The sequence below is a fragment of the Mandrillus leucophaeus genome, unplaced genomic scaffold, assembly GCF_000951045.1.
Source record: "Mandrillus leucophaeus isolate KB7577 unplaced genomic scaffold, Mleu.le_1.0 Scaffold19, whole genome shotgun sequence".
Lineage (NCBI taxonomy): Eukaryota > Metazoa > Chordata > Mammalia > Primates > Cercopithecidae > Mandrillus > Mandrillus leucophaeus.
The window spans coordinates 7,805,683-7,817,131 of record NW_012101920.1 but is presented as its reverse complement, the minus strand read 5'-3'; the positions used below and the strand labels follow the sequence as shown (position 1 = coordinate 7,817,131).

At 47.2% G+C, this 11,449-nt stretch overlaps 1 protein-coding gene across 1 annotated transcript; it reads right to left on the bottom strand.

The window, feature by feature from the left end:
- Positions 1–283: 283 nt before the first annotated feature.
- Positions 284–10,459, bottom strand: LOC105538325 (chromosome unknown open reading frame, human C20orf85). Its single transcript, XM_011978171.1, has 4 exons — positions 10,335–10,459; positions 7,713–7,794; positions 5,837–5,938; positions 284–773 (listed from the first exon to the last, which is right to left on the bottom strand). The coding sequence occupies exons 1-4, from the start codon at positions 10,400–10,402 to the stop codon at positions 612–614; spliced, it is 414 nt and encodes a 137-aa protein (XP_011833561.1). The 5' UTR covers positions 10,403–10,459; the 3' UTR covers positions 284–611.
- Positions 10,460–11,449: the final 990 nt, after the last annotated feature.

The following is an 11,449-nucleotide window of genomic DNA, read 5'->3' as shown; positions in this document are numbered from 1 at the left end:
CTGGACTGGGGGCGGCCGGGACAGGTCAGCAGGAGCTGTTTTCTTAGAGGGATTGGGAAGCCCATTTTCTCCTGTGAATCTAGGCCCAGTGGCAAACCTTGGGCTCATTCCTGCCTTTAAAGCTGTTAAATAACTGCAGATCTCTTGAGCAAGGAGAGCCAAGAGATTCTCTAAGTGTTTTATTCTTCCTGAAAAACAAGCCCAGGGATATCTGGATAGAGAAACACCTGATCAACAAGTTTGTCACAAATAAGGATGGTGATAGGTGCAATGGAAAGCTACATTGAAGGACCTAAACAAATATTCTTAAAGTTGAATCACTTTTTTTTTTTAAAAGCCCTGCGCAGAAATTCCCAAGGTATCAAAAACAAATGAGAGAAGCCTTATTCTTGTATCAGCCAAGAATGGGTGTGGACGTGAACATTCTGGAAGGGAGACGCTGATGAGTTAAGAATGTCTAAGGTACACTTTGTGTTCTTTGCAACATCCCATGGGCAAGTACGCAGGGGACTGTGTCCTCGGGATTCAGGGGAGCTCTTCCTTTGCCTGGCATGGCCCTGGGTGCCTGGCGACCGACATGCACCACCCCTGGGCAGAAGCTCCGCCTGGATTCAGTGCACGCCCTGCTTGGGCCAGCACAGCTCTCGCGCAAAAGCACCTTTGCAGCTTCTGATTTCATCGTCGAGCTCTAGGCACTTGTTCAGGCCTGGCACTGCAGATCTCCAGCCGATGAAGCCCTGGGTGGTCTGTGGGACTGGCGGGGATGGAAGGACCTGGAATGGAAATGCAGGGGATTTAGTGACTTTGGGCCACAGAGACACAAGGCATCCAGCATCGGCATGTGAGGCAGGGGTGGAAAAGACAAAAAGAAAAGCCAGCCTCCCTGATGTGTACTGAAAACAAGCACATTCTAATCGGCTGGACTCAGAGGCTCCCATCTTTCCTGGAAGTGATGAACATCAAACACGTTTCTTTATCGTGTAATGTCTAACATATTTAATTCATGACCTCCAGCAAAATAATTTTTATTTGGTAAGAAAGCAAAAAAAAAATATGCAGAAATATCAAGTACAACAGTTCTCACTGCCTTTTATAAAATATATGGCACTATTGTCAGATGGCATTGTGGCAGGCGTACATCACTCTGTTTCGATGAGAAGGCTCTACGATATGCGTCTGTATAAACACACACACTCCAAACCATAGGGATCACAGGAATGAAAAGCAATTGAATTTAATTTTAAAAACCAAAAGTAAAATGGGCTTCTATCTGGAATGAAAAAACACAACTTCATTTATCAATTCCTTGGACAGATTTGACATTTTTGGAAAATGAGGGTAAATGTTTAGGCAGGTTTTCCCCTTCTTTTGAAATAATCTGTTCTGCTCTTATAAGGGGATTTGAACAAAGGCAACCGTGCGGGACATTTGTTCTAGCAGAAGAACTGAGATAAAGAGGTTTACTATGCTTGGGGTTATGAGTTCACTTTTACTAATGGAACCTGCCGGTGAGGCGGTGGCAGGAAGGGATGGTCCCAAGTGGGCTGGCTGCTGCTGTGGATGAAGACCCTTAACATATGCTCTTGATGAACTCCTAAAATTAGTCTCCTGCAAGGCTACATGTAGGGTGGGTCATCAATGAACGCCAGAAGCTTCTTTGAACCAGCTACGAGCAGAATTGTTCAGAAGGGAAGCAGCTCTCAATTCTGTTTGTCCAGCCAGACCTTTGGGAGCACACAGACTAACTTCCAAGTCTTTACCTAACTTGTAAAAGAAATGCAGTTGAAATTCACTGTGAGACATCATGTTTCACCCAGCAGAGGGGCAAAAAGATGAAAACACCACTGTTAACAAGGGCATTAGAGGAGTAAGGGCAATATGGCAATTATCTTTTTTTTTCCTTTTTTGAGGCGGAGTCTGGCTCTGTCACCCAGGCTAGAGTGCAACGGCACGATCTCAGTTCACTGCAACCTCTGCCTCCTGGGTTCAAGTGATTCTCCTGCCTCAGCCTCCTGAGTAGCTGTGATTACAGGCATGTGTCATCGTGCCCAGGTAATTTTTATATTTTTAGTAGAGACGGGGTTTCACCATGTTGGCCAGGTTGGTCTCGAACTCCTGACCTCAGGTGATCCACCTGCATCAGCCTCCCAAAGTGTTGGGATTATAGGTGTGAGCCACCACGCCCAGCCTGGCAATTATCTTTTGAAAGTGCAGATGCAAACACCCTTTGACCCAAAATCTATCCTGAGGCATTCATTCTAAAATATCCTGATAGCTACACACGTACACACCCATGGTGGCGCAAGGGATGCCTTGTGGAGCTGTTTGTAATAGCAAACGATTGGACATAAGCTGCATATCCACCCATGGAGGCTCATTCACTGTGGCCCATCCACACCGTGGTGTGTCATGCAATGGTTTAGAAGGATGAGATAAACTTCTAAGAGAAAAGAGGTGCACGAAACTATTCAAAGTATGGTACAAGCTATGTAATAAGAAAATGAGGCCAGAGGCCCATGGATGTCCTTGTCTATGCAAGAGTGCATGCCAAATGGGTGACAGCGGCTCCAGGGGTCCAGAGAGAAGGAGGCATCTCATCGAATGGCCTTTTAGGTATCAAGGTTACCTATTAAAAATAAATATGTTTTTAAAGACTCTGGTTACCAATGAGAGGATGGGAAGGTGGAAGAAAGGTGGAAGAAAGAAACCAGTTACCTTTTTTTTTTTTTTTTGGAGATGGAGTCTTGCTCTGTCGCCCAGGCTGGAGTGCAGTGGCGTGATCTCAGCTCACTGCAAGCTCCACCTCCCGGGTTCCCGCCATTCTCCTGCCTCAGCCTCCCAAGTAGCTGGGACGACAGGCGCCCACCACCACGCCAGGCTAATTTTTTGTATTTTTAGTAGAGACGGAGTTTCACCGTGTTAGCCAGGATGGTCTCGATCTCCTGACCTCGTGATCCGCCCGCCTCGGCCTCCCCAAGTGCTGGGATTACAGGCGTGAGCCACTGCGTCCGGTCACCATTACCATTTCTTGGGCAAGAAAGGAAGTTTGGAGGGAAGCAGAGGCTGGGGACCTTTCTCACCTGAATCAAAGTTCTTTTCCTTACCGCTGCCACCCCACAGGCTCTGTCTGGTGAGTGTGGCTTTAACAGCTGGCCCTTGCTCCTAGACAGGAGTCTCTCACAGGAAAAAACCATGTTTTGGTTTGTTTTGGTGCCTGAATGGTTCCTCCCTACTTCCCATTCTCTAGGAGGGGCACCTCTCTGGTATCTAGGTGGTGGCACTTTCTTTGGAAAGAGAATAACTGTGGTTGTGCAGAGCAGGCCCAGGGAAAGTCCAGCCTCATGGGCAGGCAAGGGATCTGTGGGGACAGCGTGTGGCTGAGGGACACTATAGATACTAAGCAGATCCCACCGTATTCTTGGGATGGAGGTGGAGGCAGGGAGTTGGCAGAATTAAAGCCCAGCTCTGGAAAAATGTCCGACCTACAGCCCAGTCTCTCTTCCTCTGTTCTCCGGCCAGCCCAGTGCTCTAGGCCACAGGAGAGCGAGCTCCCTAAATGGGTGCATTTCATCTGAACAGTCACCTTTGCAGGCACTAATTCCAAGCAAATGACAGACCTAGAGCAAATTGCTGTGTCTACAAGGGTGTTCCTTGCAGGATTATTCTCCCAAATCTCACGCCAGATACAACCTCGAAGGCCAGGGACAGGGGGATGGTTAAATCAATGATGACAGAGCCACACAGTGGAGAAAAACGCAGCCGTTAATATAATAGTGTTTTAGAGTGCTTTTTTTAACTGCGTGGAAAGATGTCCAGGGTATGTTGTTAAGTGGAAAAATGAGATTACAAAGCAGCCTTTGTAGTGTGATTTGTAAACATATACCTAAGAAGTATATGTGTGTGTGTGCACAAGTGTGTGTACATACATATCCATGGACATACATTTGAGGAATATTTGAGGGTAACATTTAAAAGCAGGGCTCTGGAATCAGACACACTTGCTGTGTGGCCGGGGAAAGGAATTCAGCTTTTTTTTAGCTTCAGTTTTCCCATCTGCACAATGGGTTTGAGGATGATAGTATCAGGGGCTGTAGCGGAAATAAGATGAGACAGCCCATGTGAAGCGGTCAGCACGGTGAGTGGCTAAGAGATAATAACAAGAGCTTGAGCTGATGAGGTGGTTACTCTTACAGGTCGAGGGACGTGTAGGAAAACCTCTGGAAGGAGCACCCCCAAAACGTTAATCATGGGTAAGAATCTATATGGGAGTTTTAATTATCTTCTATTTTGCTGTATTTCTAAATAGTTTTTAGCAGTGGCTCTATGTTGCTTTACATTTGGGGGAAAAACTGTCAGCATGACTCAGTGGAGCACATTCATTCGTTCATTCATTCATTCGTTCATTCATTCATTCATTCATTCGTTGGCGCTCACAGATGCTTGCCCACCAAACGCTCACTGCTTGCCAGCTACCCCATCAGACCACGAGCATGCCAGGCAAAGGGCTGCAGCTGAACTCCCCTTGCCTTGCGGCCTTCATCTTGGGTTTTCATCTGCTCTCCCCGTCAGCACGCAGAACCACCTTCTCCATAGCTGGGCAGAGGGTAGAACCCCCGACCAAAATGACAGACCCATGAGACACATGGAGCTCAACAGTTTCTAGAGGTATCTCAGCCATGTCCGCCACGGTGCAGGCTTCAGGTGAGAGCATCGTCTAAGACCTCTCTTCTCTGGGTTTGCCTGGTCACTCCTGTCCCTCTCCCCACAATCTTTTCTCCACTTAGCAACCGGAGCCATCTTTCCAATAGGCAGGTCTCACCCTTCCACGGTCCTGCTTACAACCCTCCAGTGGCTTCTGCTCTAAATTGGACTCCAATTGCAATCCTTCTTCTAGCCTGCCCACTTCTCCCTTCATATTTCTTCCTATCCCTTCATATCCTTTCTCTGCCCGCACCTTCTCCTCCTGCCCCCACCCTCCACCCAAGCTCCCACCACATCACCTTGCCTTGCTGTTTCTGAAACATAGCAGCCTGTGTTCTGCCTCAGGGCTTTCGTACATGCTGTTCCCTGTGCCTAGAATACTTTTCCTAGGGCGGGTGCCTGGTCATCCGTCAGTCCTCAGCTCAAAGGGTACCTTCCCTGACAACCTTGCCCTCTCTATCCTGTGACGTACCACCGACCTGTTTCCTCCATGGTGCTAGCACAGCATGTCCAAATGGTGTTGATTTTCTTGGTTAATGTTGGTTCTCTGGACCCAGACATGTGGGCTGGGGTCTTCTCTTCTTGTTCATTACTGTTTTCCCAGCCAAGCTATTGCACCTTAGTAATAGCTGACTGTCATCGGCACTCTCTAAACATGCTGGGCACCCCGCTGAACTCTGGCGGCACTCCCTGAAGTAGGTACTTCATTAACCTCCATTGTATAAGAGAGGCAGGGGAGACACAGAGAGGTCAAGTCACTTGCCCAAGACCACACAGGAGGTGAGCAGCCTAACAGCACAGGGATCGGGTGGTCTGATTCCAGAGCCCCCACCTGGACCTCCCCTGCCTTCCTGCCCACCCCCCGGAAATGTTTGCTGAAATAATGCATGAAGACCCCGTTTTCCTGCCCTCTCTCTGCTTCTGCAGAGCAGGAGGTCATGGCACTCGCACGTGTAGACTTTAGCCTGGAATATTTCCCATGGCTGGGTTTGGGAAGGGCGTGGACCTGGACTCTGCACCTGGCACCGCTGTGCTCTTACCTTCAGCACTGGCTTTGCACATCTGGAGCCATCGGTTTCCCTTGGGGCTTATTTCTTACTTAGGAAAATGAGTATTTAAAAACAACGTTTCGAACCTTGATGTACTTCTCCACTGGGGTCACCGGCCGGATGCGGAAACGCTCAGGAAGCTCGATTTTGGGCTTTGGGGTGGGGAGATCTTCTTCACACTTGATCAACTGAAACAGAATCCCCAGAGACAGGAAGCCTCAGATGAAGCTGGGGGAAGTGTCCTCCCCATTGCTTCCCCTAGAAAGCACATGTTACAGACACAGAAGTGGGGCATGGAAACAGGAGGCAGAGGCTTGTCTTAGTTACACCGTTAGGAAAGTAGGGTGGGAACCTCAATGCAGGCCTGCTGCACCCAAAGCCGAGACCCATCTCCGTCCCCTCCTGCTGCTCACTGCAGCCTCCTGATTTACATCCCCTGTGGGGGAATTTGAGAAAATGTTACCATTTATGGACTCAAATTTTTAAATGCCGAAAAGGGTTGAGTGTAGTGGCTAATGCCTGTAATCCCAACACTTTGGGAGGCAGAGGTGGGAGGATTGCTTGAGGTCAGGAGTTCAAGACCAGCCTGATCAACTTAGCAAGACCCCATCTCTACAAAAAATACAAAAATGAGCTGGGCATGGTGGCGTGTGCCTGTGGTCCCAGCTATTTGGGAGACCAAGGTGGCAGATTGGCTTGAGCCTGGAGGGGGATGCTGCAGTGAGCTGAGATCACACCACTGCACTCCAGCCTGGGTGACAGATCCAGACTGTCTCAAACAACAACAAACAAACAAAAAATGCCAAAAAGTTTTCAGGACCAAACTTCAACATATTAGAGGAGAGCCTCCACTCCCCCTTTTAATTTTTAAAGCAATGTCAAGTTTTTGAAAACCCAATTTAATTACATATAAAAAATATTAATATAGACTCTTTATGCATATTATATTAATAAGAACTCATTCTATGCATAAAATTTCAAATTGTGGTACCTTCCAAGAATTAAAAACAACCTCATTAAGAACAGCATAATTGCAAAGCTAGTCGGGTGGGATGAATTACAAATGGGGTTAACACTGCTGTGAATCATGGATGCTTTGAATGATGCGGTATTTTAATTAATTCTGCATCTCTTGTGTTCTGTCCTGAAGTTTGAGAGGTTGCAGATTGGTGGCCACCACCCCACCAGAACCCACAGCAGCATTTCATTTCTAGACTCAGAATCTGATTTCATGTAAACATCTGGCTTTCTGGACTCTCTTGAGTGATGGGAATATGCAGTTGGCCTTCCCATATGGTTGCACTTGTCTGGGCTCATGCTGGCTGCCTCTTTGGACAGGACCAGTGGCCTCTTTGCCTGAGTCTCCCCCTCTTCTGATTAATTATGCTTGGCCTTGTCTCCTGTTTCTGTCACCTAGCTGGTCCCTGTAGACTTCTGGACTTGTGATTTTTAGGGAATACTGACAGCATTTTCCCTTCGTATGTCACTTGGCTTCGAGGCCGGGCAAGGTGTCCATGGCCTTCTTGTATCTGCACCTCGCAGTCGCTCAGTTAGGCAGGTGAGGACTCTCATCCCACTTTACAGATGGGAAGTCTGAGGTCAGGTGGCCGTGGCGTCAGACCTAGCCGCTTCTCACCTGAGTGTGGTCCTTATCGGTTGTGTGACTTTGCAGGTCTTGGAGCTCAATTTCCTAATTTGTAAATGGGCATAAGACAGCACCTGTCTCTGCACCGAGGTTCTTGTCCAGATTTGATCAGCTGGTTCTGCCGAAGCACCTAGAACATGCCTGGCCTGTGGTCAGTGCCCAGGAATCTGTGAAAGGCAGGAGCCTTCTGGTTTCGGAGTTAGTGATCTTTGCCTACAACATGCTCTTTAATTTTATTCTTGCAAATTATAGACTTTGTAATCATTCATTCTTTTAAATGATTGATTCTATAACCTCGGGGCTCATAAAATGTTTACCTCCTCAAAAGGGGTTGTTAAAAACCCCCAGTTCTGGGGCCAGTTCTGCCGTGCTTCCGATTCAGCCTTCAGACGGTATTTCCTGAAAAAGAAAGTTTCTGAGTGCTGGGCAACATGGAAAAAGGTTCAAGGGTTCTGTGGGGGACATTTCCACTCTCTACGGACATTGACTGGACAGTGGTTCTGCACCAGGAATGGAGCGAGGAACCAGAGAGCGTGAGAACCTCTGACACTGAGCACCTCCCGCCAGCAAGGGAGACACGCGGCTGACGAGAGAGAGATGCTGGTTGGCTGTTACGGCTGGGAGGGTATGCCGGGTAAGGGCCGGTCTGGGGCCGATTCTGCCTGAGGAGGTTTCTAGGTACCAGACCTCTTATCTTGGAGGCCCTTATGACCTGAAATTTAAGGAGGTGCAAAAGTAAAGGAGGCGCTCACTCCCTGCTTCCTGCAAGTGCAGAGACAGCATCTGCATAACCTTGACATGGAGCATTCCCTAAATATTGCAGCCCAAGTGCCTCACTTTCCCATCCTGATCTGGCCTTGCTTTTGCTCCATGCTCATGTCGTTTATATCTAACTACCCATGAGCTGAGTGGCATTGCAGTTGACAAGCTTACGTGCCACATTTTGCGAACATTGAATTAAACACTGAGTCATTTTGAGTTTTCTAGTTTCTTCTATTCTGGAAGAAATAGAATATTCGATATTCTTCTATTCAATATCAGCATATCCCCACCCCCCAGTTTTGGAGGCCCTGGTTAACTCTTTGCCCTGGGCATGAGCATCTAAGGCAGAGTCTATTTCAATCAAGATGTAACATAAGCCACAAATATGAGCTGCATAAACAATTTTAAATGTTCTATTAACTACATTAAAAAGAACATAAGAATAAACAGGTGACAGTCTTTTTTTTTTTGATGGAGTTTCGCCTTTTTTTGCCCAGGCTGGAGTGCAATGGCGTGATCAGCTCACTGCACCCTCCGCCTCCCAGGTTCAAGCAATTCTCCTGCCTCAGCCTCCTGAGTAGCTGGGATTACAGGCGTGTACCACCATGCCTGCATAATTTTGTATTTTTAGTAGAGATGGGCTTTTGCCATGTTGGCCAGGCTGGTCTTCAACTCCTGACCTCAGGTGATCCCCCTGCCTCGGCCTCCCAAAGTGCTGGGATTATAGGTGTGAGCCACGGCACCCGACTGACAGTCATTCAAATAATCTTTTTCTTAAAAATAAATATTTGTAATTTGTTGTGCAATTTACACTTACAGTTTAATCCCATTTGGACCAGTTACAATTTAAGTGTTCAATAACCACGGGCCCTGTTGAAAGGGGAAGGGCCATTTAGATTTGGGTCTTGGAGGATGAGTGGAAGTTTGTCTGGTGAAGAAGAGAGGAAGGGGCATTTCAGACAGAGGAAACAGATTCGCTGTGGTAGCATCTCCTATTGGGACGCTTGGATAAAGATTTTGTAAAAAATAGGTGTGCATTTTATGCCAAATGATAAAGTTTTTCTATTTATGAGAATGATATAAAGTTTTCCATAAAATAAATTTATGAAGTGAAAGCAATTGAAAGACACATATGAAGTGACTAATATAGGTTTTACAAGGAAATGGTAAAAATTATAGAGAGGGTAAATAGGATAACTGAAGTTTAGAAGGTAAACACGTATATATTGTTGTTACTACAACTTACTCACTTGCATCTAAATCAGTAACTTCCCATATGAGTTAAATCTTCAAAGAGATGCAATGATACGTAGCAGAAAACATGCCAATTAAAATATCCATGACAAATGTCTGCTAGACATACATCTTTTAGAAAATGGATGTATTTTAAAGTTAAAATATATTACTTAAAAACCCAGGAAAATCAGGGAATTTTCATGTATTTCATTCAAATTGAACAAATATTAGGATTTTTGCTTTCTTTTTTTTTTTTTAAATTTGGCCGGGCACGGTGACTCCCGTCTGTAATCCCAGCACTTTGGGAGGCTAATGCGGGTGGATCACGACATCAGGAGTTCAAGACATGCCTGGCCAAGATGGTGAAAGCCCGTCTCTAATAAAAATACAAAAAAATTATCAGGGCGTGGTGGCGGGCGCCTATAATCCCAGCTACTCGGGAAGCAAAGGCAGAGAACTGCTTCAACCCAGAAGGCAGAGTTTGCAGCGAGACGAGATGGTGCCACTGCACTCCAGCCTGGGCCGCAGAGCAAGACTCCATCTCAAAAAAAAAAAAAAAAAAAAAAAATCAGTTCTAAAAACATGAACACATTCTGGTTGGATGCTGAGGTTTGAAGAAAAAAAAAAAAAGAAAACAAAAAACATGAACACTTTAGTTGGATTTCAACAAGCAAATCTGTGCTGATTGTTGAAAGCCAATCTCTCACGTCTTCCTGGTGGGCCCAGCAGGAGAGGGAGAAGGAAAGGGAGAAAGGCACTCCTGTCGCTCTCATGTCCCTAACACTGACCCCTTTCCTCAAGGCCCCTGACCATCCTCAGCGCACACCCCTCGAGTTTAGTGGTTGACCACCTCCTGGACTTGGTGGGGAAACTGAGACCCCAGGTGTGGACACTTCAGGTGGGAACAAGAGCCCACCGCATTACCGGATCCCAGGCGTTACCAGATCTCATCCTGAGCCACAAGGTTCATGCGTTCAGCCGCCGCTGTGCTGAGCGGTTTCTGCGCCATGAGGCCTGGGGGCTCCGTGCGCCCGGCTAGCTCTGGCCCTGGGCTCAGCGTCTCGCGTCTTCTGGAAGACCGGTTGCCAGGCAACGCAGGACTCGGAGGCGGAGATGGCGCAGCACCTGGCGAGGGTGGGGTCGCTGTGCTTTGGCTGCCTCGCTTGGGTGCGGGCTTGCTGCCATCCTTTGCTCAGGTTTGGGCCCTTCGTCCACCTCTCAGCCCGTTTGCTCCTCTGCGGAAAACCTCGGGGAAACCTTCAGACCTAACACCCTAACCTTTGAAAATTTAAATCCGCAGTGGAAGTATGCACACCTACAAGTGGACAAACTTTCAAGTGTACAGAGCTTAATTAAGTATGTCAAAGAGAAGGCTCGCCTGTAAACACCACCTGGAGATTAGAAAACAAATCATTGCCAGCCTCACCCAGCGGCCCCCAGAGTCATCGTCCTCCCTGGCTCTCATTGATTTCCCTCTGCAAAGATTAGCTTTGCCATGATTTGAACTTTGTGTGCGTGGAAACATCCAGATGTTCTCCTTTGTGCCTGGCTGCCTTTGCCCAATGTCATGATTGACAGAGCATCCCCATTGCTGTGAGTGGCCCTAGCGTTCATTTCTGCTCCTGAACAGTATTTGCTAATGGACGTTGCATTGAGTTTTTGGCCACCACAAAAGTGCTGCTATAAATATTACAGCACATGTGTTTGGAGAAAATATGCATTTTAGTTGGCGTCCACTCTTTGTAACAATCCCTAAATGAAATTCACGGATAATGTTACCTCCGGACTCCACCACCCCACACTCTTTTTCCCTGCTTATAAGCAGTAATCACTCTATCGTTGGGGTGCTCAGCCAGTGTTTGTTGATTGACTCATTGACCCCCTAGGTTTCCGCCATACCCCACTGTTGTGGACCTAGAGCTGGAAAATGGCTCTGAGACAACAGCAAGGGGAATCATCTACACGAGGTAGGGGGACATTTTTCTGGCTTAGCAGCCATGAGATGAGCAGATATCCAGAGCCTGCCTTGGGGAACTGAGAGAGGAGGAAGCATGAT

Excerpts from the sequence above, each read along its gene's own strand:
- LOC105538325 (XM_011978171.1), bottom strand. The coding sequence starts at position 10,402 with ATGGCGCAGAAACCGCTCAGCACAGCGGCGGCTGAACGCATGAACCTT. Across the intron at positions 7,795-10,334 it reads GTGGCTCAGGATGAGATCTG|GAAATACCGTCTGAAGGCTG; the intron begins GTAACGCCTGGG and ends TTTCTTTTTCAG. Across the intron at positions 774-5,836 it reads CAGTGGAGAAGTACATCAAG|GTCCTTCCATCCCCGCCAGT; the intron begins GTTCGAAACGTT and ends TTTCCATTCCAG.